Here is a 26,455-nt window from a genome sequence, read left to right on the forward strand (position 1 = left end):
TCAGACCATGCCTTGACTGACTTGTTCCTGTCGCTCCTGCCAGACATTCTTGCCAGAGCAGGAGCAGACCATCTTGTCGTTATCCCACACTCCTGCACTACGGGCGATGACTCCCACCAGGGTGTTTTCGTCTTCTCGTTGGAACGGACCCTCCTTGCTCTTTGCGACAACCATGCTGCGCCCAATTAATTCCCAAATCGCCACTGGCCGGTCAAGGAAGACATTGCCGCGGCCATGTTGGTCCACCTCCACGCTGCCAAAGACACCGCGGGATTCCTTTTCGTCCGGGGTTGCGGTGTCGGTGCCTAGCACCTTGTTCTTGAGAGACTCCCAGATCCCACCGGTAGATTCTGCACCGCGTGATATATCACCAGCCTCTCGCACGGTCGCGTAGTATTTCCCAGGCGACAGACCGTTGATGGTCAAGTCGACCAGAGTCATGTTAGAGGAAACCTGCACCATTCGGGCGAGACCACGGATCTTATTGGCAACAATGTTGGAATGCGTTTCGAGAATGCAGACCGCAGAGCCTGATCAGTGGGGAAGTTTGTCAGCTACTGATTTTAACTATGATCGCAAACGAGCCAGGCTCTACATGACGTACTATTTGTAGTCCCGCTGCCACGGAGAATCGCGTCCCGGCCAGTGTTCTGGATTGCAGAGACGATTGAGCTCGGTGGCGCGGTGCCTTCGACGAGAACAAGCTGTTCCTGCAGGTTTACATCGACTTTCGTGATCCCTGTGTACCAGTTGTGAGAAGAGGTTTCTCATGGAACGATTCCGGAACGTGAGAGGCCAAGTTTGTACCTTCAACTTTGTATAGAGACTCGGACACGCTCTTCACACAGCTCCCACAGGTCATGGGGACCGAGAAGGTCGTCTACAGTAAAGTAAATTTGTGAGCTTTCATAAATTTGTACACAGCACAGTGTGCACTGTTATCGGGAGCAGACTGACCTGGAATGAGTCAATCATGGCGGGGTGATTTATTAGATGTGCAACAAGCGTTCGGTCTCTGACTTCTGACCACGATCGGAACGAGGTAAGAGCTCTTGCAAGTCGTCGATCAGGAGATACCAAGGCGAAAAGAAGGAGAATGAATCGCCTAAGAGGAAAAGCTAAATGCACAACACAATTCGTAACAAGAGGAATCCCCTTGTCGGGTCTGCGGCGGCGGAGGGTCCGCTTTGGATTTCAAATCGGAGCTGTTCTTCGGCCCGCGTCTGTCCCCAGCGACACAAAACGTCATCTGGACATCTCGTGAGAGTCTCTTCCGCTCCGCCTCCGTTTCCCATCCCACGCTTAGCCCCGAGGCGCGAACGCGGCAACACATCATGTCGGCTTCCAAATCGCGGTGGGCAGACGACGATCCAGAAACCGAAGCCATTGTCGCTCAGCGCAAGCGCGAGAAGGAGGAGAAGCGCCGCGCCAAGGCCGAGAAACAACGTCAGCTGGAGGAAGCTAGCAAAGCTCAAGCTTCAGCGGCAGCTCCTCCGGATCCAAGCAGCTCCAGCCAAAATGCCAATGGGGAACCAGGACCCCCCAAAAAGCGGCGAAGATTATCCAACGACCCCGATGCGCCGTCTGCGGAAGATGAAGTCTCGACAAGCGAGGGGGGAAAGAAGCAGTCGAGCCTGCTGAGGTTCCCAACCAGTGAATGGGGACCGTGTCGGCATGTCGACAACTTTGAACGCCTCAATCACATCGAAGAAGGATCTTACGGTTGGGTTTCGAGGGCCAAGGACATTACGACAGGAGAGATTGTCGCGCTCAAGAAACTGAAGATTGAGAACTCACCGGATGGGTTTCCAGTAACGGGCCTACGAGAGATACAGACATTGTTAGAGGCGCGGCATCAGAACGTTGTTTATCTGCGTGAGGTTGTCATGGGAAACAAAATGGATGAGTACGTGCATCCAACAGTCTGAGAATTTTTAGGCGCAATTGGCTGACCCGATACGACAGTGTATTCTTGGTGATGGATTTCTTGGAGCATGACCTGAAAACACTTCTCGACGACATGCGCGAACCTTTCCTTCCTTCCGAAATCAAAACACTACTGTTGCAGGTCGTCGGCGGCCTCGAATTCCTACATTCCCAGTGGATCATGCACCGTGATCTCAAGACGTCCAACCTCCTCCTCAACAACCGGGGTGAAATCAAGATTGCCGATTTCGGCATGGCACGATACTATGGTGATCCACCACCCAAGTTGACACAATTGGTTGTCACGCTATGGTATCGAGCGCCGGAGCTCTTGCTCGGTGCAGACAAATACGGCACAGAGATTGACATGTGGAGTATTGGCTGCATTTTTGGAGAGCTGCTCATCAAGGAGCCTCTCCTTCAGGGGAAGAACGAAGTGGATCAGGTATCCAAGATATTTGCCTTGACCGGCCCACCTAACCAGCAAATCTGGCCCGGCTTCCGCTCTCTCCCCAATGCCAAATCTTTACGCCTGCCGCCCACGCCAGCGACGTCGACACGGAACCCGCCACTGCTGCCTCGTTCCCGATTCCCATATCTTACAAATGCGGGACTAGATCTTCTGTCGTCGTTGCTAGCGCTGAATCCTGCTGTCCGACCAACTGCTCAGCAATGTCTAGCGCATTCCTACTTCCGAGAAGATCCTCGCCCCAAGCCGAAAGAGATGTTCCCTTCATTTCCCTCCAAGGCTGGAATGGAGAAACGCAGACGCCATCATACACCCGAGGCACCAAAGCATGGACAAGACGCTCCCGAGCTGGACTTTGCGGGCGTCTTTGGTGGTGCCCCTGGAGGCGACGCGGGCGAGGCAGGTGCCGGCTTCTCTCTTCGCCTTGGATGAACGCTGGGTAGGTGACCGCAAATTTGACCAGCCTTCAAATTCTCACGAGCACAAGCTTTTGAGAAAAAGATTTTCAAGCACATTACACCCCAAATCACCTCCTCGCACTTTAAGACCCCGGTACTGAGATCTCAGTGCAGGGCGGGTGTCTTGCCTCGCACCAACCTCCATCTCCTCCGGAACTCAATCGATGCATCGCTCTAAATATTGGTAGCAAGATCTCGATCAGCTATTGAAATCATTAAGCCCTCGTGTCGGATGGGGCTCGCATTCAACTCGCTGACATCACGACCGAGTTTAAAATCCCGCTGCACCGAGAAAATCTTGATCCAATCATCTAATGTGTCATATCATGTCCGAGTCCATAAAGACCAATCCTCTTCAATTTCCCTTGCACTATACCTAGAGTTCTCGAATGAATATACTGGCTCGTTGGCGTGTTCTTACAAGATGGCTAGTCCAGATCATGTGCAATGGCTATTTCCCTGAAGAGAGGAAGAAACTATCTAACTAGAGCATACGACAAGCCTGATTCGTGCTCAAATGTACGGCATTTGACAGTCCCCTCGGTGAGCCCAACGAGCTCAGCATGCCGAGCACCCAGAGTGTGCGTTGGGAACACACATACGATGCCAATCCTTCTAGCAAAATGGGACTACGTGGAGTGCAAAGTCCACCAGTTATCTGTTTCCATCTGTGAACGTAATGCTGAATGTAGGCTAGCAGCAAAGAGCAGGTGTTGAGAAAAACCTAGTGCTCAGTGTCACACGCAGAGAGCAATTTGTTTACGATGAATGACGTTATTCCTTGTTTGTTCCCTTCAAGGAAGGCGCTCCAACAGGAGACTTAGAAACTTCTCACCTCCCCCTCCTTCCGATCATCACCTGAACTCACTTCACAATCTTTTCATATTAGCAATACCCTCAACAAAAGCTTTCATTTTCCAAAAATGTCATCATCCGACCTCAATGTTCTGTCGGACCGCTCTATATGCCGGTGGACTAGGCCGCAGGAGGGCCAAGACGTGCCGGATCTCAGGGCAAGCCTTCAGAAAACAATCGAAGCGCGAGACAATCAATATGTCAACATTCGTGCTGTCCTCTTTTACTTTGAAGACGATAACACAAACGCAGCCCAGGACGCACGGACTTTCTCTCATCTGTTGGATGATGTCTTTGAAATCCAGTGGCAGGAAGTTTGTCTTCAATCATCCGACAGGTTTCCGGAGAACACTTTCAAGGAGCATGTCAAGGGCGCCCTGCTTCCGCCAGATGCTCTGTGCCCCCAGTTGCTCATCGTTTACTATGCTGGGCATGGATGGGTGACCGAGGGGGGCGATTTTCGTCTTGGGACCGAAAAGCGGTTCATCCAATGGACCTTTATCAAAAACGAGTTGATCGATACTTCCATGTCGCACGATATGACCGGCATTGACGTTCTCTATGTGCTAGACTGTTGCTATGGAGGTACGGCCAAACCAACACGGGGTCTGCGAGCTATTCAAGCTCTTGCAGCGTCAGAGTTCGAGGCCAACGTCCGTTCCAGAAATCAAATTTCCTTTACCCGGAACCTTCGAACCGCAATCTATGCTATCAAAGTAGGACAGCAAGGCCTTTCGATTACGTCTATTTTCGAAAAGCTTCAACGACCCCCCAACACGCCAAGTGTCACTCCAACCATGACCACATTCAGCGGATTGTACCCCATCGTGCTTCCATTGAAAAAGGGCGGGCGTCATGCGACCTCGTCATCGTCTTCGTCTTCGTCTCCACAATCCTCTCAGACCCTCAGAGGCCATTCTTGGCTTTCAACACAGTCACCTTCAGATATTCACGTTCTCGTCGACCTTGTCATCAATGGAGAGGCCGAGGAAGACATTTATTCGTTTCACCAGACCGTTCAAGCTTTTCCGCCTCATATGCATGCCACCATTGTCAACGCTTGGAGAACATCACAGCAATCATTCGTGGTCTTGCTGGAAATGTCCTGGGAGACATGGGCGCTGTGGTCAATGACGGTCGATCTACGTGTTTGCCGGATCCTGGCCGGCCAATCCGTGTTTTCAGCGCAGGCGCCTCTGTCCGACTTCGAAGATTTGTCGGTCAATGCTAGCCCGTTGGTGCTTCGTGAGAAACAGTAGCTTTCTTTTGCTCGCTTGGTTTCTGTCTCGCCATGTTCACAACTCCGTCGACTGAAGCTTGGGGCTTTTATGATCGGGTCCGGTGTCATATTTACGACGGGGAACCATTCTTCACTCTCCTCGCTTCTTTCTGTTAGTTTGTCTTCCGTTATCACCTTTTAGATGCCATGACTAGCCATCGTATTCAATAAGAGATGAATTACTTCTATCGTCATTATTTGCGATATCAACTTTCTTTGTCCAGGGTCCATGTCTTACCTCGAGGTGCAGGTGGTCAAGCCTTGTGCTCTGGCGCGCTGGCACATGTGATTTCTGCCCAGTGCTCTGAATGTCCAACAGGCGCTGATCCCCAGACCCACTCGGCTGAGCTTCTTTTCTCCGTCCACATCCTCCCCTTCCCGAGCCCCCGATCTCTCATCTGCATTGCGCTGACGCCGATACAATTCTGGGCTTGACATTTAAACCCATTCTGCATTCAAACCCATTCTTTTTTTTTCATTTCATTTAGTCCACATCTACAACTCGAAGTATCCTTGCCCGAGATGGCAAAGAAACAGCAACAACCGCAGGCAGCTGTCGCTTTTGACGCGATCATTCAAAACGGTAACAACTCACCATAGCTTTGTCTACTGAATCCTGGCCGGCGCAAAGCGAATCTAACGTGCATGGCTCAAATAGATCGCCGGAAAAAACAAAACGAGCAGCTAGCAAGTCAAATCCTTGGCAAGAATCGAATTGAGAAAGGTCGACGAGCGAGCGCACCCGGCCCCGGCCAAATCAGCAAAACATCAAGCAAACCTGGAAGCCTGGCAAGTCGGATTGGAGCGCCGAAGGTGAGTTCCAGCTCAGCCCTTGCTTTAAACATATTCCAAGAGCGTCTTTCGCAGTCGCTAACGCATGGAATTGATGTGAAGCGATCCGCGTCGGTCTCTGCTCGTCCCAACCAGACCAACAACAAGATTACCAAACCCAAACCCGCCCCTGTCCCAGCGCAGTCCATGCGCAAAACGGCCAACTCTTCAAGTCAGCGCCGAGTGAACGTTGAACGACTTCAAGCCGCCATCGAGTCTAGTAACAATCAAGCAGCACTTCGCTCAGCCCCTGCGGGGATATCGATTAAGGGTCTGTCCGGGCCCTTTGTGGTGGTCGGAAGCAATTTCGCCCCTGGGACCACAGCCGCAGATATTCAATCAGCAATCGAGCCTATCTCGGGTCCGATGTTGACCTGCAGAGTCACGTCACACCTTCCAAGTGTCACGGCCGAGTTCGCATTCGCAGAGAGGTGGAGCGCTGAGAACGCTGTGGCCAACTTCCACAACCAAAGAGTAAGCAAGCAATTTGTGCACTCTCATTTAACTCTAATCCATGGCCATTAGTATACTGACTGGTGGTCCAGGCTGACGGAAGACTCCTGTCTGTTAAATTACAACCACCCGGGACCCAGATCAGCACCCCCGGCACCTCCTTCAATGCACTTCGCGAACAAGCAGATCGTGAGCGCCGGACGCGTCGCGCGGAACCGCAACTCCAAGACGGCAGATATGGATTTGATGAATCAGGGAGCACGCTCGACACCGATACCGGACTTTACAGTGACCAGATGGTAGTAGACCCCCCGCAGCAGAAGACCCAGAACTGGCGGAGGAATCGGCGTTGATTGCTGGCAAGAAAGAACAAACATGGAGAGAAAGCTCTTTGCGCCAGATATTCAAATCAAGGGGAGCTTGGTGTACAGCCCTCGGCTCTTTGGCTACCAGAACCCTTTCCACCTGTATTCAATCTCATACGGAATATTTGAACAATTCATAGAAGGCTAAGCATGAGGCTACGCATGGATGCTGCAAGTGCAGCTTATAAGCTTTGGCTGGCGATAGGACCGATAAGGACAAAATAAATCACGTGGAGCGGAGCTTCTCCGGATCTCAGAATATTTGGAGAAGCAACTCACCCAAGCGACCCGGGCTCACAGGTGGCATTGAAGCCGGAAATACGCCTGAAGCTCTGATTTCGTCAATTTCGTTCCTTTTTACCTTTGCTGCTGGGCTCAAATTCCGTCGTTGGTGTGGTATCCTACAGTACGCCAACATGAATGCCGCCGCTCGGCGCGCCGTGTCGCATAGCCTGCGTGTGTCTCGCAGGACGCCGATCCAATGTCGATGGAGCTCTACATTTACAGACAGGCAGTGGTCAACGCCTCTCGCTCGCACTTTGGCGAGTGCAATGAAGGTACCTTTTTCTCCCACAGTGTCGTGCGGGTTCATTCTGAATAGTGGTTGCATCTCCTTTTAGGTCACTGGACCCATTCCTATCGCGGCATTTATGCGCCAGGTGTTGACCTCCCCCGAGGGTGGCTACTACACTTCCCGTGAAGATGTCTTTGGCAAACATGGTGACTTTGTTACCTCGCCGGAGATTTCCCAGGTATTTGGAGAGCTGATCGGCATCTGGGCAATCGCCGAGTGGATGGCGCAAGGGCGAAAGCGAAGCGGCGTTCAACTGATGGAGGTGGGACCGGGCAAAGGAACTCTCATGGACGATATGCTTCGAGTATGTGAACCGGAAAAAGGCTCAATGCAAGGTATCAGCTACACTGGTGGATGCTGACTGATTTTGTCTTGAAATAGACGTTTCGAAACTTCAAGTCCTTTACGTCCAGCATCGAAGCTATCTATATGGTCGAGGCGAGCGCTACATTGAGACAGGTCCAGAAGCGCCTTTTGTGTGGAGAAGAAGCTGCGATGGAGGAGACCGATATCGGGCATCGAAGTACCTGCAAGTATTTCGAAGTGCCGATTGTCTGGGTGGAAGATATTCGGTTGCTGCCACACGGTGAGTGGTGTTTCAATACATCTCAAACTCCCTAGTCATGAGACGGTGGGAGCGTTTGCTTACGTATTTGATGTGGTTACAGAGGAAGGAAAGACACCGCTTATATTCGCGCACGAATTCTTCGACGCCTTACCTATCCATGCGTTCGAGTCCGTACCGCCAGCACCGGAGAACGAAGTGTCGGAACAAGCTCAGGAGATTATGACACCCACAGGCCCCCAGAAACTTCACAAGCCGCTCAAGGTGGCCAATGTACCGCAATGGCGTGAGCTGCTCGTCACACTGAACCCGAAAGCCGTCGAGGAAAACATCGAGGGGGAGCCCGAGTTCAAACTCACCAAGGCCAAGGCCTCCACACCCTCCTCGCTCGTCATACCCGAGATTTCCGAGCGATACCGACGACTCAAGTCTCAACCGGGCTCCACTATCGAAGTGAGTCCCGAAAGCCGGGTATATGCCGCAGACTTTGCGCGCCGTATTGGCGGCGACACGGTCTCCGCTCGAGTATCCAAGAAGAACCCTACGCCCGAAACACCCAAGAAGACCACACCCTCCGGTGCTGCTTTGATCATGGACTACGGCACCATGTCAACGATCCCCATCAATTCATTGCGTGGTATTCAACATCACAAGGAGGTGGCGCCATTATCATCGCCTGGCCAAGTGGATGTCAGTGCCGACGTTGACTTTACGTCTCTCGCCGAAGCTGCCATCGAAGGAAGTGACGGTGTTGAGGTACACGGGCCGGTTGAACAGGGCGATTTCCTCCAGGCCCTGGGCATTGAAGAACGAATGCGCCAACTGCTGAAGAATGTCAAGGATGAAGAACATAGAAAGACCTTGGAGACTGGATGGAAACGCCTCGTCGATAAGTCGAGTGGGTCCATGGGTAAGATTTACAAGGTGATGACCATCATTCCCGAGAATGGCGGCCAAAGACGACCTGTTGGATTCGGTGGTGGTGTGCAGATGTAGAGTTACATGGCTGCTTTGGTGTCTCAATCAACCTGTGGATGACTCAGGATGCAAATGCCTGCATGGGGAGTCATCATCTCCATATCTCCTCACTGATCTAGTGATTTGACGTTGATTTTCATTAATTGGGATGTCACACTGTACTCTAGCAACAGCACGAGCTGGCAAAATCTATGTTACATGTACTTATACATCAAGTCAATACACCCCTCGAATTTCTCATTCCAAATGGGTCTCCATTCGATTTCATTTTATGTTTTTGGTTTGATTTTCTTCTCGGAAGTCTGGTGTTTTAATATCAGGCTGCAATCTTTCCATCTCATTACCTGGGAGATACGCTAGATGCCATAAGTTGGATATGGTCTGAGAAATCAATCGTAGTCACGAGGATACTTAGTGTAATTTTGCAAAGAGATGGCATACATCCATTGTCTCATTCGTATATTCAACCCCCCTCCTTCCTGTTCATGTCTCATTAAGAAAAAAAAATGCAAATAATCCTGTCCATCGAGTCCAAATACTCTCCCACACTCGAACCAGAAAGCACGTCCATTTGAAATGAGGTTCGTTAATATTCCCTCCAGATATCAGCAACATAGGCCTCAGTCAACCTCTCATCATTCCCATACTTGTCCTGCCACTGCACGAAGCCACCTTCTAACACATAAACCTCCTGCTTCTTGCATTCTTCCTCTCCCAGAATACGCTCACGTTCTCGCAGGTAGCGAAGAGCTGCAGACGGGCCACGCTGCTGGCTGAGAGCACAGTGGAAGACTACCGTGTCCATGTCCTTGAGAGTGCGAAGAAGTTCGGGCAGACGCACGTCTAGGCTGGAGCTGGGTACCCACGTTGAGGACTTGATGTGTCCACCAATATGATCTGGGAAAACAAAATATTTCAACGTTTAGAATTTGATGGTTAAATTCTATTATTACATGCTTGTTGAAGAGACTCACCCGAGTCTCGAACATCCACGATTGCTAGTTTGTCGGCTGAAATGCCTTTAAGGAGGAGTGCCGAGAGAGCATCGCGGTTCATGCGTGGTAGAGTTGCGATTGAGATGGAAGACATTGCTTTGAGTCTCAAGGCCTTGTAGGTTTTCTCTTTCTTTTCCTCTTTTTTTTCCTTCGCCTCCACTCGATCTGTTGACGAGATGGCCTGTTGATGATCAGGTATTCTTGTACAATGGGCACCCATCCACCACTGCAGGAGCTGGACCTATGCATGTTCACGTGATCTCTAATTTCTCCCGATTTTCGCAGAGCATCGCAGCCGCTCCGCACGTCTGCATATCTGAGCGCGGTCCAATCTTTCCGGGCTTTTTCCAACCCTCCCAAGGTTGCCCTTTTTTCTTCTTTGATCCCTTCAATTGGACGGATCCTCTACGAACTTGATTGCTGCTTTCTTTCTCTCATCCTTCAAAGGAACTATGGACACCCGTCTCCTGGCACGCGGCCTCCGCGCCCGGCCATCGCCATGGCTCCTCAATGCTCGCCAGCAACAGCAGCCTTTTTTCCTCACGACCCTCCGCTACAACTCCTCAAATCCCTCGTCACAGACTACTACTTCTTCTACCTCTACTGCTTCTTCATCCTCTTCCTCTTCTCCCTCTACTGCTACGTCTGCCCCTTCTTCCTCGTCCTCGACTGGCCCCTCCTCCTCCGAACAATCCACTCCGCAAACAACACCCGCACCGGTCGAAGAACAACAACCTTCCTCCAAGCCTCAACCCACCAAGACCGTCGCCTCCGACTTTGACGAGATCCTCAACAAGCTCGACCTCGGCAACCGCAGCATCCTCAATTCCAAGGGTGAACCTCGCCGCATCTTCTCCGACGCCGTCTCCCGCTCCGTCGGCGGCGTCGGCTCGCAGGCCTTCAAGGACCGTGCCGCTCAGCAGCTCGCTTCTCGCAAATTGGAATTGAAGCTGGGACCGACACTGGGTCGCCAGGTCCACGTTGAGCCGGAGCGCGGTCTGGATCTGCCTGCTGCTATTCGTCAGCTGGAGATTACTTGCAGCACGAATAAGATCAAGTCGGATGCGCATGAGCAAAAGTTCCACAAGCGCAAGGGTGCGCTGCGGAAGGAGTTGCGCCGGACGAGGTGGAGGAAGCTTTTCCGTTTCTCGTTCCAGGAGACTGTGAAGAAGATCCAGCGTATGCAAGCGCAGGGCTGGTAAACTTTTTTTTCTAGTCTTTGGAGGAATTGGCCTGTTGTCGAATGAAATTCTATTTGGTATTTGGTCGAGAGGGAAGGAGAAGGGGGAGGGGGCCTGTTGTGGGACTTCTCGCTCTGTGAGAACTCGTGTATAGTTGGAGATTGAATGAGGTTTTTTTTTGGAAGGGTTGAGCCTCGCATTTGTTTTTTCTTTTCTTTTTTATATGCAGGCTGTTGCCTCGTGACCAAAATCTGTACAACTATCTACTTTTTATGGAGCTTTTCTTTGATTTTCCCCCCCTCCTTCTCTTGCCATTTATTCGTCTATTTGCATGAATTTGGATCGAGACATCCTGTCATTTTGAGTTTTGGACATATACCCTTGCTTTGATGCCCGTGAGGTATCCGAGCAAAGTTGGGTAACCCACCACATATATACAACTGCATCCAGCCACCTCGGGAGCGTTTCGCTCACGCCAACTCAATACTTAATCTCTCTTTCCGGTGGTGAAGCCTCCATACCCGGAGCCGCCTCCGCCACCACTGGTCACAACACCATTTGACGGGCCAGGAGAGTATCCTCCGTATCCATTGATCCGTCCACCATTGCCATAAGTCACGCCAGCTACCTTTCCTTTGGTCATTGGAGCTCCGAGAATTCCATCTCCTCGCCATCCTGAACGACCACGCAGCCGATTTCCATTGCGCTCCCAGTAGAGCGCCAGCATAGCACCCACCGAGGCAGCGAGGACGAAGAAGAACATGCGCGAGAAGATCGACCCCACCGTAGAGCTACTGGATCCAGAACTGTTAGACTCCACGAAGGATTTTGAAACCGGGCGCTCTGGCCACCCAATTCCCGCGCCTCCTTCAATCCACGCAATGTGGAAGGAGAATGTAAGCGGCTCGCCACGCACCACCTTCGTCCCATGTCCCGCGGTCCAAGGCTCACGCGCAGCTTGGGCAATCGCCACCGCCTCCTCGTCCTTGTTGAGGGCAGCCTTTTTCGAGGCTTCCTCAAACTCGGGTGTGGAGTATGCCGTGCCCGCTACTGCGTAACCGGGCTGGCCCGATTGAGCATGCTTCTTGCCCTTGGCCGATGGTGCAGCAGGGTCCGAGGGAATGTTGTGCATCAGCATGTTCATGTCCGTCCAGATGTGCAGATGGCTAAGCTGCAGTGTTCCCTGTAAGGCAATGGTGACGGGCGTGAAAGGCGGGCCGTTCTCTTTCAGCACAGCGAGCGAGTTGGCCTCGCTGGATTCAGTGTCGGAGTTGGTATGGTCCTTGGGCGCGGTGTTCGATGATCTCAGAGGACCGGTGGGCACACGGCAGTTCATGGGCACGTCGGAATGGACGTAGAATTCCAGCAAGTGGTATAGCGAGTCGGTCAGGGAGGAGATCGTGCATGTGATGGTTTCAGACACCCCGTAATGTATGGACAATGGTCGCGAGGTCTCGCTGCAGGTCACGAATGGAACCCATTGTAGCTTTCCCAAATCATCGGTTATCTAATACTCGTGGTCAGTTTGGGGGGGGGGGGGGGGGTCTCGTGAGGCGGTCTTCTTCAGGAGTCGGTCGGTGCGTACATGCTCGCCGTCTCTGTTCTTGCAACGTTAGAATTAGGTCCTTTAGTGAATGGAGGATTGCAGGGGGAGACATAGAAGCCAGGTCTGGACTTACGCCGTTCGATTAAGACATGATACTGGAATTTCGTCACCAAGTCGGTATCCCTCTCCAAAGGTGGCACTAGGTCTCCCCGCGATTGACCCTGTAGACAGGAGTGCAACCGAAACGGAGAGCAACGTCACCCTGGATGGAACCATTATACCTCGCCACGAATCGGCTACCACGCGAGGTATTGAAGAACTTTTTTTTCCAATTCAATGCGCGAGCGCTGCTTCGCAGTGAGCGAGTTGAACAGGAGACGAACCAGCGGCGTGCGGAGCAGACACGGAGATCTTTCTGCCCGCCGCACTCCTCAAGGCGGAGTCTCGGACTCGACACATTCAGTCCGCAGTGAAGGTTGGCTGGAACAGCGGAACCGCTTCATTATGCCCGCGAGCTATCAACAACAAGACGTGACTTGCGTTCTTACATAAATTACGACATACTAGACAAATTGCAGACTGCCAACCAGTTGGATGAGAATTCGTTTATTGTCCCCTCAAGAAATCGGGATAATCATTCGGATTAATGAATAAGAGATTAAAATGCAGAATCATTCGTTGCTCGTCAGAAGCTGCTTGGCATCATTCAGAATGGCTCGACGCAAGCTTCAATTTTACGATCGATGAGTCCTTCAGGACAGGTTGGCCCGAGACTTGAAGGCCATCAGCAGACCGCTGGTAGAGCTGTCGTGGTCATTGCCCTCGCCGGCAGTCTCCAGCTCCTGCTGGATCTTCTTGGCGAGAACCTTGCCCAGCTCGACACCCCACTGGTCGAAGGAGTTGATGTTCCAGACGGCACCCTCAGTGAAGGTAAGATGCTCGTAGTAGGTGATCAGTGCACCAAGGGTGGCAGGGGTGATCTTCTGGGCGAGAATCGAGGTGGTGGGGCGGTTGCCCAGGAAGGTCTTGTGAGGAACCAGGTTCTCAGGAGCACCCTCGGCCTTGACCTGCTCCGGGGTCTTTCCGACCATGAGAGCCTCGGACTGGGCGAGGAAGTTGGAGGCGAGCATGCGCTGGTGCTTGCCACCCTCGACGGGGTTGTGGGACTCGGCGGCCATCAAGAAGTCGGCAGGAATGAGCTTGGTGCCCTGGTGCAGCAGCTGGAAGAAGCTGTGTTGGGCATTGGTGGCGGGCTCACCGAACAGAATGGGCCCAGTGGTGTACTTGACGTACTCACCAGAGCGGGTGATCGCCTTACCGTTGCTCTCCATGGACAGCTGCTGCAGGTAAGCGGGGAAGCGGTGCAGGTACTGGTCGAAAGGAGCAACGAGATGAGTCTGAGCTCCGAAGAAGTCGCTATACCAGACACTCAGCAGACCGCCAATCGCGGGGATGTTCTTTTCCAGAGGAGTTTCGCGGAAGTGCTTGTCCATGGCGTGAGCACCAGCGAGGAACTGGTGGAAGTTGTCGTAACCAATGTACAGGGCCACGGAGAGACCAATGGCACTCCAGACGGAGTAGCGACCCCCAACCCAGGACTCAAAGCCGAACATGTTCTTGCTGTCGATACCGAACTTGGTGACCTCGGGCTCGTTGGTGGAGAGGGCCACGAAGTGCTTGGCAATGTGAGCTTCGTCCTTGGCGGTCTTCAGGAACCAGCTCTTGGCAGTGTTGGCATTGGTGGTGGTTTCCGCAGTGGTGAAGGTCTTGGAGGCGATGAGGAAGAGAGTCGTCTCGGGGTCAGAGTCCTTGAGGGCCTCCGCAATGTGAGTGCCGTCAATGTTAGAGACGAAGTGGAGCTTCAGGTCGGGGTGGCCGTAAGGCTTGAGGGCCTCGGTGACCATGACGGGACCACTTTAAAAGGGAATGGTTAGCGTTGGAAATCCCTTCAAAGATGATCTATTCAAGGACTTGAGGCGCCAGGGAATCTTACAGATCAGAACCGCCAATACCAATGTTGATGATGGTGTTGATCTTCTTGCCAGTGTAACCCTTCCACTCACCACTGCGCACCTGCTCCGAGAACTCCTTCATGTGTTCCAGGACCGAGTTGACATCCTCAACAACGCTCTTGCCGTCGACTTGCATGGGCTCGTTGGAGGTGTTGCGCAGGGCAGCGTGGTACACAGCACGGTCCTCGGTGAAGTTGATGTGGTCACCACGGAACATGGCATCGCGGAGCTCCTCCACACCGGCCTCCTTGGCCAGCTTAACGAGCAGAGACAGAGTCTCCTCGGTGAGGAAGTTCTTGGAGAAGTCGAACAGGATATCCTTGTTGTCGACGGTGTTGGTGAAGGTGTAGCTGAACTTCTCAAAGCGCTTGGGGTCCTTCTGGAAGTACTCCTTCAGGACAATGTTGCGACCCACGGTAGTGTGGTGCTCCTGGAGCTCCTTCCAGGCATTGAGATCGGAGGCTTGCGCGAAAGCAGGCATGATGACACTAGTATGGGATCTACCAGATTTTCGGAGCACACCGGGTTAGCGCGGGGTTGCCCACGTACAGGCCAAACAGACGTCAATTGTCCGCGGGCATGGAGGGGTCGTGAAGAAACCTACATGACAGAAAACGGGGAGGGGTATCACAGCAATTCTTTTTTGGGACTGAATTCAGACGGATTGGAGGGGTATTTGAAGGAGGAAGAGGGGAGAGAAGACGGAAAGAGGGCAGCGATGGAAATGGAAAGGGCCGGTGTGTTGAGGTCCGACGAGAGGGGCGTGGGGCCCGATAGCATCATCATCATCATTGCCGCATGGTCCTGCCCATCCAGCGCTGGTCCAGAGCGGGCCGGCTTTGCTCATCAGCTTTTTTGCAAACCTCCGACGGTGGACCTGACCGTACCAGGCCACCAAGTTTGAACTGCCGTGTGACAGAAAAGTGGAATTGACTTTGGTTTTTTTTTTCCCGTCTTTTCAGAGGCATTTCTTCCGGCTAATACTCTGGTGCTGGGTCGGTCCCGCCGTTTGGAGGGTCAGCCTACTATTTAGCCGTGAACAGTCAACCGAACTATACTACACCACTCTACCTGGTGGACTAGTAGACCGGTAGCCAATCTGGTTAAACGTGACTCAGGCCTGCGACCTCTTTGACGATAGGAGCTTTCCTAAGAGAAACACGTTGGGTAAGGGACAAGCCATGGTTTGCCAAACACTTGAGTCGGGTCAATACCTGCCTACTAGTAGGTCATGTTTGTGGTTGCCAGAGCAGGTAAGAGTAAGTACTAGATCAGGTACAGTTTTCCTAGGTAGAAACGACTTGCCGACTTGAGACTTCCTATGTAGTCTCGGTTGCAACGCGCTTCATTCGAATTGCAGGACTGGGCTCTGTAGTACGCCCTCCTTCTTTTCCAAATTAGACCAGGCTTGTCTCAACGCCGACCGGACTCTTGAACCAGGACGGCCTATGACTGGGTGTGGTGTTTCACTGTACCAATCCGTATACCGGCTGCGTATACTCGTCCACCTTTGCCTAACGGTCCTGCACCGTCCTGACTACGCGACTGAATATTCTTGTTTTGCATACTCATCCAACGTTGTGGTCTCGAATGGCGACCCACGGCGCTCTTCGGGCCCAGCCTGTCCGGTGACTTGGTCATTTTCGGATTCATGCTGAGTACAGATTACCCATGGTTGACTACGCGCACCGTAAGCGATTTGTGCACAACTGAAGCAATCTACAGTACACGAGGTAGAAATCTATTCAGTACATTGAGAATGACCAGCTACACTATACATAGATAATTTCAGGTGGGCATGAATAGGAAAGCTTCTACCGACCGAAACTGGTCACCTCATGATTGATGGCGCAGGCCTGATCTCCAGGGAGGCGTGGCTTAGGTGGTTCAAATTGATTCAATAGATGGATGTCCAGGGCTGGACTTCCGTTTCGTCCCATCTCTAGTGGATTCCCACCTGCCGTGCCCAGATCCATCCATTTGTAGGTAATGGAACTTGATCTATTCATCAAGCTAATTGGCCTTCCACTTGGATATATATCTCTCCGGGGTATTGGAGCCTCCAGACAGCGGATCCCGTCTCGGAGCCCTACCACCTAGCATTGGGTATATCCATCGTGCAGTTGGTCTAGCAAAAGAAGGAACAAAATCGTCCACTCCTTCCAGCCAGGTTGATCCTAATAGATAATTGTAAAGTTGGAATTGAATCCCCAGCTATGACTAATGTAAAAGACCTTCAATATAGATCTTAAGAGTAGGTCTCATCATACCAGCTCTCTGCAAAAAATGTTGATTCTGCCCGTCGTTGGCTCCGCCCAAGAGCCCCGGAGGCCGCCAGTTGCCAAGAGACCGCGCACGGCCATCGCAGTTAATGCATCAAATCCGCCGCTGGCAACTTTCTTCGATCTGCACGCGCTGGGACCAACGCACTCTTTTATCTCGCCATTAAAACTTCCACGAAGCCCTCTCAGAGCCCTACAATTATCTTGACATATACGGACTCACTCAACATCGAGTATCAGACTGCCCGTCGCGGCAACAGCACCTTCGCGATGTACAATCCTTATCAGCGTGAGTTTGCGCCTCTCGACGCCCGTTGGTGCTTCTTTTGATCAATCGCGGAAATGTGAACAGACATGCTAACTGTTTTCATCAGCCCCAGGCATGTATGGGAGAGCTCCCGACTACGGAGCTTACCCAGGTGCGCCCCAGGCATGGGTACGTGAGCACCGAAACCTTTCTCCGTCAAGACCTCGAGCTCGATGACTGACCAGCTACAGCACCTCCTCCAGGTGTGGCCGCACCGGGAACGGCCGCACCTCCGGGAATGCAACAGAACAACCAGCAGCCTGGTCGCCCCGGTGGGTTTCCGGCCAATTTCCAACCCCCTCCGAACATGCCCAATATCAACTTTTCCGCACCCGTGATCCGCCTGGGCACCTCCGGTCCCTCCAAGTCAGCTGCCCCCGAGACAGGTCGCGAGCGAGGGTCTGATGGACCGAGCCGTCGCCCGGGTCTGGGGTCGTCAAATACGGACGATCGACGCCACCATGGCCGCGATTCTATGATGCAACTACAGCCGCCGACCCGCGATGAAATTGTGCGCACGCTGTTTGTCGGAGGGATCACCGAGGGTGCCGGCGGGGATGAGGGAATTGAGCGTATCTTGCGGTCCGCTGGAAATCTACGTCGCTGGATTCGAGCCACGGATGCGGACGAGAAGCCTTGCCGCTTCGGGTTTGCAGAGTTTGAAGATCCTGAAAGCCTGGAGGTGGCCGTGGAGGTGTTGAAGGACATTGAAGTCCCTGTCAAGCGCCAATCACCCCTTACGGACGGTGAGGAGGAGCGGGAGGTGGAAAAGAGCACTCTTCTGGTACGATGATTCCGAAAACGAGCGATGTTATGAAGATCTAGTGACTAACTCTGCTACTAGGTTGTTGTGGATGAGAGTACCATGACCTATCTGGAGCAGTTTGGTGTCACCCGTGGTGAAAGAGATCCAAAAGAGCTTCAGGCTCGCTTCGATACGGCCCGTGAAAATCTCAAAAATGTGTTGTCGGAGCTTTCACACCCAGTTACCCCTCCGCAGAAGGAAGAGGTGTCAGGTGTCGATAAAGAAGGCGATGTTGAGATGAAGGACGGGGAAGTTGCCAAGGACGGAGAAGTTGTGACAATCCCCATCACTGTCGAAGATGAATTAGCCGACATTCCTCCCGAGATGCGCGAGAACGTGGCCAAGGAGATTGCGGCCTTCCGCGAGCGCAGTAATCGTCGGGACATTGAACGATTGAAACGGGAGGAAGAAATCGAGTCTATGGAACGTGCTCGTCACTCTGGCTCGCGGGTTAGTCGTCTTGGTTCGCCCCCCTCCTCGGCTCCCAGTGGGCCAGCAGGTGGTGCAAACGGCATTCCACTGGGGCCTCGCGGTGACCGCAATGTTTCTGGTGCGCCCTCTGGACCAAAAGGCTTCGGTGTTCAGATCCCCAAGGATTATCAAAAGGGTGTGTCATTTGTAAATGGGGGCGGCATGAATGGATCTCAAGCTCACCTGGACCGGGAGGACGAGGACACTGATGCAAGCGATGAAGAGCTTGAGCGTCGTCGCCAGGCCAAGCGTAGCGCTGAGCAGGAAAAACAGTTCTTGGATCAGGAGCGCCGCTGGTTGAACCGAGAGCGAAGCCGAACGGCTGCCCTGGAGCGTGAGAAGAAGCGAGACAAGGAAGAAGATGGAAAACTGCAAGCGGCGCACGACGAGATGGAGAAGCGCTTGATGGAGTGGGATGATAACGTGGAGGCCAGCCGCAAGGCAAGCGAGTACTACGCTGACCGCGGTGCCTGGCTACGAAGCCGTGCTGCCTTCCGCGCTCGTGAGGTCAGCATGGACGAGGCCGATCGCGCCGCAGAGGCACGTGAGCAAGCCCAGTCTGCCAAACGCGAGGAACAGGCACGCGGGATGGCAGATGAATTCCTCGCCAAACAAGCCGAGGAACTGGAGGCTCGGGCCCAGGCGCCAGCGCCTCAGGAAGAGGAGCCCCAACGATTCAAGCTTTCCCTTGGCGCTGCTGCCCAAAAGGCCCAGGCCGCCACCGGCCGTCGCACCGTTGCCGAAGTTGAAGGTCTACTGGAGGATGAGGAGGAGCCCGCCGGTACGACCCGCCGGCAGCTCATTCCGATCAAGTTCGACTCTGCCGCCGAAGCCGCCGGTCTCTCGGACGAGGAGCGTGCTCAAGCCGCGCGCCAACTGGCCGCCGAGATTCCTGCCGACAAGGAGGGTCTTTGGAAATGGGACATCAAGTGGGAATTCGTGGATGAGGCGATCATTGCCGATCAGCTCAAGCCCTTTGTTGAGAAGAAGATTGTCGAGTATCTGGGAATCCAGGAACAGATGTTGGTGGATGTGGTTGAAGAGCACATTCGTAAACACGGCTCCCCTCAAGATCTGGTGGAGCAGTTGGAAATGGTACGTTGCCCTGTGCAGGCTCCCTACTGACTTGATGGCTAACGACGACTTTCTTTAGGCACTCGACGAAGAGGCTGAGGTGCTGGTTCGCAAGCTTTGGCGCATGCTTATCTTCTTCTCCGAGAGTGAGAAGCGAGGACTGTCTGGATAGGTGAAGCTTGGCTGAGGCATTATATCACGGCTCTAAATGATATCACTCTGCAACGATCTGCAATCCTTCTTTCTCCTGTGCCTTTTGCATCTTGAATTTGACTAGACTCCCCTCAGCGGTTGTTACGACAATCTTGTGGTATCCTCCGGCCTCCGGCCTCATATCTTTCATCCGCTTTCTTAACCCTCGTCACACCCAAAATGGTGGAAGCATTCCATGTTCACGGCAAATGCTCTCTCTAGAGGATGGTAAATTTTCTGCTTAATCTTTCAGCACGAAACAATTATCCGCAGCGGGCACGTCACGCGGTCTCTGCAGAACCGCGAAGCAGCTCCGAATCTGCCGCTCACATTGCGACCGCATCTTGATTGGCGGAGTATCCTATTTCCCCGTGAATGGCTAATTTCCACCAACCAAAGTGCGTGGATCCCGGCGACGATGGAGGGGCGAGGGGAAAATGCGGGCAGCGCGGGGGTCACTGTCTCTCGATGGGCGTGTCAATCGGCGAGTATACGGGGGCCACCAGGTTGCAGTTTTTCCTGTTCTTCCGTAGAAGGCTTACTCGTGACCATTAGGTTTTTCAATTTCTCAATGCTATTAAATCCCGAAGATCCCTCGGTTTTGGTAGTTGACTTGATCTTTTCAATTAAATCCCTCTTCCCTTTTCGTCACGCATAGAGAGCATTTGGAGATACCCCCACTAGAGAGACTTTGCTCGGTCTTTCCGACTACTACATTACGGCTCCGATTTTCTTCAGCAATCGCTTGAGTACCTCTCGTTCATATTAAAGATCCCTTTTTTCCTCAATTCAATCTACCATCATGGTCAAAATCACTGGGTTCACCACGCGGGACGTGAGGTTTCCGGTATGTTAGTTGTGGTCTTAGGCAGCGAGCTAATCTCACCCGAGAGATCGACTGTATTTGTCGGAGGCCGGAGCCATCGCTGACTTTATCATCAATGACAGACCTCCCTCGATAAGACCGGCTCTGATGCCATGAACGCTGCCGGCGACTACTCCGCCGCGTACTGCATCATTCACACAGATTCTGACTTCAAGGGTCATGGCATGGTAAGTCATGAATGAGTCGACTCCTTATTGAGGGTTTCGGAAAAGGAAAACACAAGAAGTAGCCAGGAATGCTAACATCAAGCCGTGACAACTAGACCTTCACCATCGGCCGTGGTAACGAGATTGTTTGCGCCGCCATTGCTCTCCTGGCTCCTCTCATCGAGGGTAAAGACTTGGATGAGCTCACTGCGGACTGGGGTAAGACTTGGCGCTACCTGGTCTCCGACAGTCAATTACGTTGGATCGGACCCGAGAAAGGTGTCATTCACTTGGCTCTCGGGGCTGTGGTCAACGCTCTGTGGGACCTGTGGGCCAAGACCCTGGGCAAGCCAGTATGGCGCATTGTCGCGGACATGACTCCCGAGGAGTTTGTGCGCTGCATTGACTTCCGCTATATCACCGACGCCATCACTCCTGAGGAAGCCCTGTCCATGTTGAAGGAGATCGAGGCGGGCAAGCAGGATCGGATCAAGGAGGCTGAGGCGAGTCAGGCGGTGCCTGCGTATACCACCAGTGCCGGCTGGTTGGGCTACAGCGAGGAGAAGCTGAAGAAGTTGCTTGAGGAGAGCGTTGCTCAAGGGTACAGACACTTCAAGCTGAAGGTGGGAGCAAACGTGGAGGATGATAAGCGTCGTCTCAAGATTGCCCGCGAGGCTATCGGGTATGACAAGGGCAACATTTTGATGGTGGATGCCAACCAGGTATGAGAGGGATCTTCCAAGCTCTCAATATGGCTCCAGTAAATAAAGACTGACATACGGCTCTTGCATTTTTTTTGTATAGGTCTGGTCTGTCCCCGAGGCTATCACTTGGATGCAGGAGCTTGCTGAATTCAAGCCTTGGTTCATCGAGGAGCCCACCTCTCCCGACGACATTCTCGGCCACGCCGCCATCCGCAAAGCCCTCTCCAACACTCCCCACGGCGCGATCGGTGTCGCTACCGGAGAGATGTGCCAAAACCGTGTGATTTTCAAGCAACTCCTCCAAGCCGGTGCTCTCACCGTCCTCCAGCCCGATGCCTGCCGTGTTGGCGGTGTCAACGAAGTTCTTGCCATCCTCTTGCTGGCCCGCAAGTTTAACGTCCCCATTGTGCCTCACTCTGGAGGCGTCGGTCTTCCTGAGTACACGCAACACCTGAGCACGATTGACTACGTCGTAGTCTCGGGCAAGAAGAGTGTCTTGGAGTACGTGGACCACTTGCACGAGCACTTTGTCCACCCTTCAAGCGTCAAGGACGGGTACTACGTCACCCCTATGGAGCCCGGATACAGCGTGGAGATGAAGCCTGAAAGTATGGATGAGTTCTCCTTCCCCGGTGAGGAGGGTAAGAGTTGGTGGCGCTCACAGGAGGCTCGGACAATCTTGGATGGTCCTCGCGTTGTATAGATGAGAGTGATGATTTCCACGTCTTTTATGTGTGTTCCTTCATGTCCATAGCTTTGCCACTTCAAAATTCAGATTTCTTTTTTTTTTTTTTTTTTAGATTCTTGAAAGCGTTGGTCTGTGTCGAAGAGAAACAGGAGACTTGACTATCTATATTTTAGCCAGTTCCAACATGCTCATTCCCTTGATCTTTTTTATCAATGCGTGTAGTAGTGGCCTCCTAACCAATCAGATGTAGCAATTCTTTCAAATCCCACGCACGTGAGACTGCTCCGCTCCGCTGCTATCGGCGTTATCGGGCGACCATCGAATGATTAATATCCTCGCAGCGAGGAACAACCTTGAACGGACAGTCACAATCCACATTATGAACGCACAGTGTCTACGAGCTGTACCTCCAGTACGGCAAAGCGCATCATTAGCTTTGCGCCAGCTCCCACACCGAGAGCTCACTCGACTTTACGCGACACAAACCGGTCCACGCCCGAAGCGCCGGAATATCACGGTCTTGTCCGACGATGGTCGATACGAGTGGGGTGAGCTGAGCGGGCGAGAGAAGGTGTCGCGCGCGACGCAGCAGTCGATCAATTTTGTTGTGGTGCTGGCTGGTGCTGTTTTGACGGTATGAACCCCTCCGATCATAGACGCCATCTTTATCCGGCGTGATGAGGAGAGAGCAGTGCACTGGATGCATTTTTGACCGATCGCTGACTATGTGACGGCTTTCTCCAGGGCGGAGTATTCTATCTTTTCTGGACAGATGTCGTTTCCCCGAACAGTCGAACGTGGCAATACGAGAAAGCCGTGGAGCGCGTAAAAGAAGACCCGCGATGCATACAGCTCTTGGGCGATCGGAGAGAGATTAGAGCATTTGGCGAAACCACGAACAGTCGCTGGGCGCGGAATAGGCCGGTTGCGTGAGTCAACCATGAGACCAAACCCACCATTTAGGAAATTGGTCGACGAGCTAACGAGCGTGGACAGTTCCACGGTGGAAAAGGACCGACTCGGCCGGGAGCATCTTCGGATGAATTTTAATGTATGTTTCTGGTGTATGTTCGCTTCTTGATGCATGGCTGCGGTCGACTGAACTTATCGTATAGGTCGAGGGCCCTTTGAACTCCGGTGTCGTCTTTGTGCATCTCATGAAGCCCTTGGACAAGGATGAGTGGGAATACCAGCTTCTTGCCCTCGATGTGAAGGGTCACTCTCGTATCATTCTGGAAAAGGCCGCAGAAAAACCCAGTGTGGCTAGCTCATTGAAGCTTTTCGGGATCCAGTGGCGTTGATTTGTGACCACGCCTGAATCTTACTCCGCAGCAGACGGGTCTGACACTTTTTCTTCGATGACCAGGAGCTCATTTCGAAGACCTCCTGCAAAACAGGTGGTTTGAGAGACACGTATCATGTACCTGGGCCCTTACTGTTTGGATCACAGTCGTCGATGATCGGTGCTTCTCCGGAGAGGAGTTGAATACCACTACTCACTCACTGTACTTTTATTAAGCCTAGGCCCAACTGGCAGTTTCAGTTGCTGGCCAGCTCATTTCCATTTTATGTATCAGATCACAATCATGCTCAGTACGAAAGGACCTTGACAGGCCCTTCTCTCCAGTGCCGCCATCTTCTTTGCAAACAGCGTGATCCTAGTCTCCACGCCAGAATGAATAACGAAGCGCCTCTAGTAGGACATTGGTTTCTTCTGTCAAAGCCAGCATCAATCGATTGCGTTTACATTGCATCTTCAAGCAGCCAAGACAGAGCAGCATGAACATAATAATAGGATCTTGATCTTTCCCACGGAATTGCTATTGCAGATTGGAAGAGAAAAAAATATGTGTATTTGTTGCGGCATCAGTTGCAGTGCCACAAGCCACAGCTGGTACTTATACTCTGGTCGTGGCTGGGCTGCGACCCACCGCCGAGGATGGGCGGCAGAAAGGCCAGTTGCACAAGTGGGCTGCCGGTCGAACAAGGACCACGTTCGCCGCTCCCAAGAACTCCATCTCGGCTTCTTTGCTGGGCCGCTCAACTATACCTGTTCTCCACCCCTTTTCTATCCCTCTCCCAGCAAAGACTCACTCCTTCACCCACGATGAGTGCCTCAAAGGCGCAGTCTCAAAAGATTTTTGAGAAGCTGAAGCTCAAGCCCGCCAACAAGGTATCTCTCACCCCCACCAATATCTCTGCTGCTACCCGAAGCCGCTGGGTACCTGGGTAATTGACATGTTTTGGCCATGATCCGCTGACGCATCTTTCTGGCGACAAGATTTGCTTTGACTGTGGCTCCAAGAATCCAACATGGTCGTCGGTGCCCTTCGGTATCTACCTTTGCCTTGATTGCTCGGCACACCACCGCAACTTGGGTGTCCACATCTCCTTTGTTCGATCTACCAACCTCGACCGTATGTTGACCGCGCCCCCGACTGGCTCACGGGCGGGCCACGTCCACGGAGCACAAATATACTGACTGTCAGACTCCACACAGAATGGCAATGGGAGCAACTTCGGGTGATGAAAGTCGGTGGAAACGAGTCCGCCACGAAGTATTTCCAGACTCACGGTGGATCAGCTGCGCTGGCGAGCAAGGATCCCAAGACCAAGTACACCTCCAATGCCGCGGTCAAGTATAAGGAAGAGCTCAAGCGTCGTGCTGCGCTGGACGCGCAACAGTCAGTAACTCCCATCTCTGCCAATGGGCGCTTTGCTGTGGCGGGAAGCGATGTTGACAGCGCATGGAACAGATACCCAACCGAAGTCGTGATCACGGATGTCCCCGCGGGTACCCCATCAGACGGCTCCGCAACTCCAGCCGGTGACCAAGATGACGACTTCTTTTCATCTTGGGACAAGCCCTCGATCAAGCGGCCCAGCAACCCCCCCTCACGTACCGGAACCCCATCTGTCGTGGGTCGCAGCGGCTCCCCGTTCCTGAACGCCGGTGCGGGCGCCAATGGTGCCCGCTCCAAATCACCTCTGTCCGCGTCCGAGGACAAGGCCGCTGCACCTGCGCCTTCTCCTGCTCCGACGGCCATCCGTGCAAACGCCGCTGCGCGCAAAACCACCCCTGGCTCTGCCGCAAAGAAGGGCAGTATTCTCGGAGCTAAGAAGGCGCCCAAGCTCGGCGCCAAGAAGGTGGTTGCCAGTGACGTCGATTTTGATGAGATGGAGCGCAAGGCCAAGGAGGAAGCAGAGCGCATTGAGAAGCTGGGGTATGACCCTGAAGCTGAGCAGGCCGAGGCCAAAGCTGCCGCCACCCCATCTATCGCTTCGCCTACCCCAATCAGCCCGACTCGCGGCGGATTTGGTGCCACTGGAAAGTCCCAAGAGCGTAGTTCCGGCGATGTTGAGCGATTGGGCATGGGAATGAGCAAGCTTGGTTTCGGTCAGGTGTCAAAGCCCCCGGCTCCCAGGAAGCTTGGGTTCGGTGCTGTGGGCCCTGCCAAGCCCAGCGCCCAGGACGGTGCGTATTATTTTTCAATCTATGAGTGAAAAATGATGATTCTAACATATACAACAGAGGAGGAACTTGCTGAAGCCAAGAGCCGCTTTGGCACCCAGAAGGGTATCTCTTCGGATGAGTTCTTTGGCCGCGATCGTTTCGATCCCAAGGCCCAGGCGGAAGCTAAGCAGAGACTTGGCGAATTCGATGGCGCCACCTCCATCTCCAGCAATGCCTACTTCGGCCGGCCCGAGGACGACCTACCCACGGTCGACGATGGCTATGGGGACTTGGAGAACGCTGCGAAGGACTTTGTCCGACGGTTTGGTATCACCGCCGGCGATGATCTTGAGAACCTGACACAGCTGGTAGGCGAGGGGGCCACGAAACTCCAAGGGGCTATTCGCAGCTACCTCAACAGCTAAAGACGAAATGAAGTTACTTGCGACTGGACCAGCTCCAATTTTGTATTCTCAAATACACAGCAATCTCGATGACCTCTTTCCCCTTCGTGACTGTTTTCCGATTATTCTCTGTGATGCATGATGAATACTTGTCTGTCTTGAACTCCCGTTCGCTCCCGTCAACTTCTGCCTTTACGCCTTCTTCCTACGCCAATATCACACATGACCAGGTGGGAATGTCACAGGGTACCGAACTGATGATACCGTGAATGAGCCTCTGTCCGTTTTTCTTTTTTTGATATTTACTGGTCTTGTGGCTTTTATAGCAAAAAGCGGAAATCGCGAATGACCTGAAGTATATCAGGATACCTTTGTATTGCTTTTCATTGCTTTTCTTATCCTTTTTGCATGCACACTGGTCTGCCGGGATCTATACTTATTGAGAAAAGTAACACATTGATTCCCCTTTAGAAGAATTTCGACAATTATCCTGCAACCATGTTAAGCACACCGATGTGTTGGGCGGCAAGCGATGGGTCTGTCTCGCTCCTTTCA

The 26,455-nt window shown here is 52.8% G+C and overlaps 11 protein-coding genes across 11 annotated transcripts; 7 read left to right on the forward strand and 4 right to left on the reverse strand.

Moving 5' to 3' along the window:
* On the reverse strand, window positions 1-975 carry POX_f07860 (Superoxide dismutase 1 copper chaperone; the record flags this gene model as incomplete). Its single annotated transcript, XM_050116652.1, has 4 exons — window positions 1-530; window positions 605-739; window positions 808-880; window positions 958-975. The coding sequence occupies 4 exons, from the start codon at window positions 973-975 to the stop codon at window positions 1-3; spliced, it is 756 nt and encodes a 251-aa protein (XP_049966791.1).
* A 359-nt stretch (window positions 976-1,334) lies between these two features.
* On the forward strand, window positions 1,335-2,827 carry POX_f07861 (Cyclin-dependent kinase 11B; the record flags this gene model as incomplete). The annotated part of the gene is made up of 2 exons (XM_050116653.1): window positions 1,335-1,906; window positions 1,966-2,827. 2 exons carry the CDS (start codon window positions 1,335-1,337, stop codon window positions 2,825-2,827), a joined length of 1,434 nt encoding a protein of 477 aa, XP_049966792.1.
* A 949-nt stretch (window positions 2,828-3,776) lies between these two features.
* On the forward strand, window positions 3,777-4,967 carry POX_f07862 (uncharacterized protein; the record flags this gene model as incomplete). The annotated part of the gene is made up of 1 exon (XM_050116654.1): window positions 3,777-4,967. One exon carries the CDS (start codon window positions 3,777-3,779, stop codon window positions 4,965-4,967), a length of 1,191 nt encoding a protein of 396 aa, XP_049966793.1.
* A 542-nt stretch (window positions 4,968-5,509) lies between these two features.
* On the forward strand, window positions 5,510-8,771 carry POX_f07863 (uncharacterized protein; the record flags this gene model as incomplete). Its single annotated transcript, XM_050116655.1, has 7 exons — window positions 5,510-5,570; window positions 5,646-6,292; window positions 6,364-6,570; window positions 6,894-7,193; window positions 7,257-7,514; window positions 7,592-7,796; window positions 7,879-8,771. The coding sequence occupies 7 exons, from the start codon at window positions 5,510-5,512 to the stop codon at window positions 8,769-8,771; spliced, it is 2,571 nt and encodes an 856-aa protein (XP_049966794.1).
* Window positions 8,772-9,339: 568 nt separating this feature from the next.
* Window positions 9,340-9,842, reverse strand: POX_f07864 (Arsenate reductase; the record flags this gene model as incomplete). The annotated part of the gene is made up of 2 exons (XM_050116656.1): window positions 9,340-9,650; window positions 9,728-9,842. The coding sequence occupies 2 exons, from the start codon at window positions 9,840-9,842 to the stop codon at window positions 9,340-9,342; spliced, it is 426 nt and encodes a 141-aa protein (XP_049966795.1).
* Window positions 9,843-10,200: 358 nt separating this feature from the next.
* On the forward strand, window positions 10,201-10,950 carry POX_f07865 (uncharacterized protein; the record flags this gene model as incomplete). Its single annotated transcript, XM_050116657.1, has 1 exon — window positions 10,201-10,950. One exon carries the CDS (start codon window positions 10,201-10,203, stop codon window positions 10,948-10,950), a length of 750 nt encoding a protein of 249 aa, XP_049966796.1.
* A 466-nt stretch (window positions 10,951-11,416) lies between these two features.
* POX_f07866 (uncharacterized protein) lies at window positions 11,417-12,751 on the reverse strand (the record flags this gene model as incomplete). The annotated part of the gene is made up of 3 exons (XM_050116658.1): window positions 11,417-12,436; window positions 12,515-12,527; window positions 12,609-12,751. 3 exons carry the CDS (start codon window positions 12,749-12,751, stop codon window positions 11,417-11,419), a joined length of 1,176 nt encoding a protein of 391 aa, XP_049966797.1.
* A 476-nt stretch (window positions 12,752-13,227) lies between these two features.
* POX_f07867 (Glucose-6-phosphate isomerase) lies at window positions 13,228-14,968 on the reverse strand (the record flags this gene model as incomplete). Its single annotated transcript, XM_050116659.1, has 2 exons — window positions 13,228-14,389; window positions 14,469-14,968. 2 exons carry the CDS (start codon window positions 14,966-14,968, stop codon window positions 13,228-13,230), a joined length of 1,662 nt encoding a protein of 553 aa, XP_049966798.1.
* A 2,071-nt stretch (window positions 14,969-17,039) lies between these two features.
* Window positions 17,040-19,598, forward strand: POX_f07868 (uncharacterized protein; the record flags this gene model as incomplete). The annotated part of the gene is made up of 5 exons (XM_050116660.1): window positions 17,040-17,082; window positions 17,144-17,209; window positions 17,268-17,860; window positions 17,921-19,447; window positions 19,506-19,598. 5 exons carry the CDS (start codon window positions 17,040-17,042, stop codon window positions 19,596-19,598), a joined length of 2,322 nt encoding a protein of 773 aa, XP_049966799.1.
* Window positions 19,599-20,420: 822 nt separating this feature from the next.
* Window positions 20,421-23,343, forward strand: POX_f07869 (L-galactonate dehydratase; the record flags this gene model as incomplete). Its single annotated transcript, XM_050116661.1, has 8 exons — window positions 20,421-20,465; window positions 20,567-20,671; window positions 20,767-21,372; window positions 21,455-21,995; window positions 22,384-22,676; window positions 22,787-22,971; window positions 23,039-23,093; window positions 23,158-23,343. The coding sequence occupies 8 exons, from the start codon at window positions 20,421-20,423 to the stop codon at window positions 23,341-23,343; spliced, it is 2,016 nt and encodes a 671-aa protein (XP_049966800.1).
* An 806-nt stretch (window positions 23,344-24,149) lies between these two features.
* On the forward strand, window positions 24,150-25,921 carry POX_f07871 (uncharacterized protein; the record flags this gene model as incomplete). Its single annotated transcript, XM_050116662.1, has 4 exons — window positions 24,150-24,263; window positions 24,324-24,459; window positions 24,543-25,517; window positions 25,575-25,921. The coding sequence occupies 4 exons, from the start codon at window positions 24,150-24,152 to the stop codon at window positions 25,919-25,921; spliced, it is 1,572 nt and encodes a 523-aa protein (XP_049966801.1).
* Between the last annotated feature and the right edge of the window lie 534 nt (window positions 25,922-26,455).

Source organism: Penicillium oxalicum, chromosome VI (assembly GCF_001723175.1).
Source record: "Penicillium oxalicum strain HP7-1 chromosome VI, whole genome shotgun sequence".
NCBI lineage: Eukaryota > Fungi > Ascomycota > Eurotiomycetes > Eurotiales > Aspergillaceae > Penicillium > Penicillium oxalicum.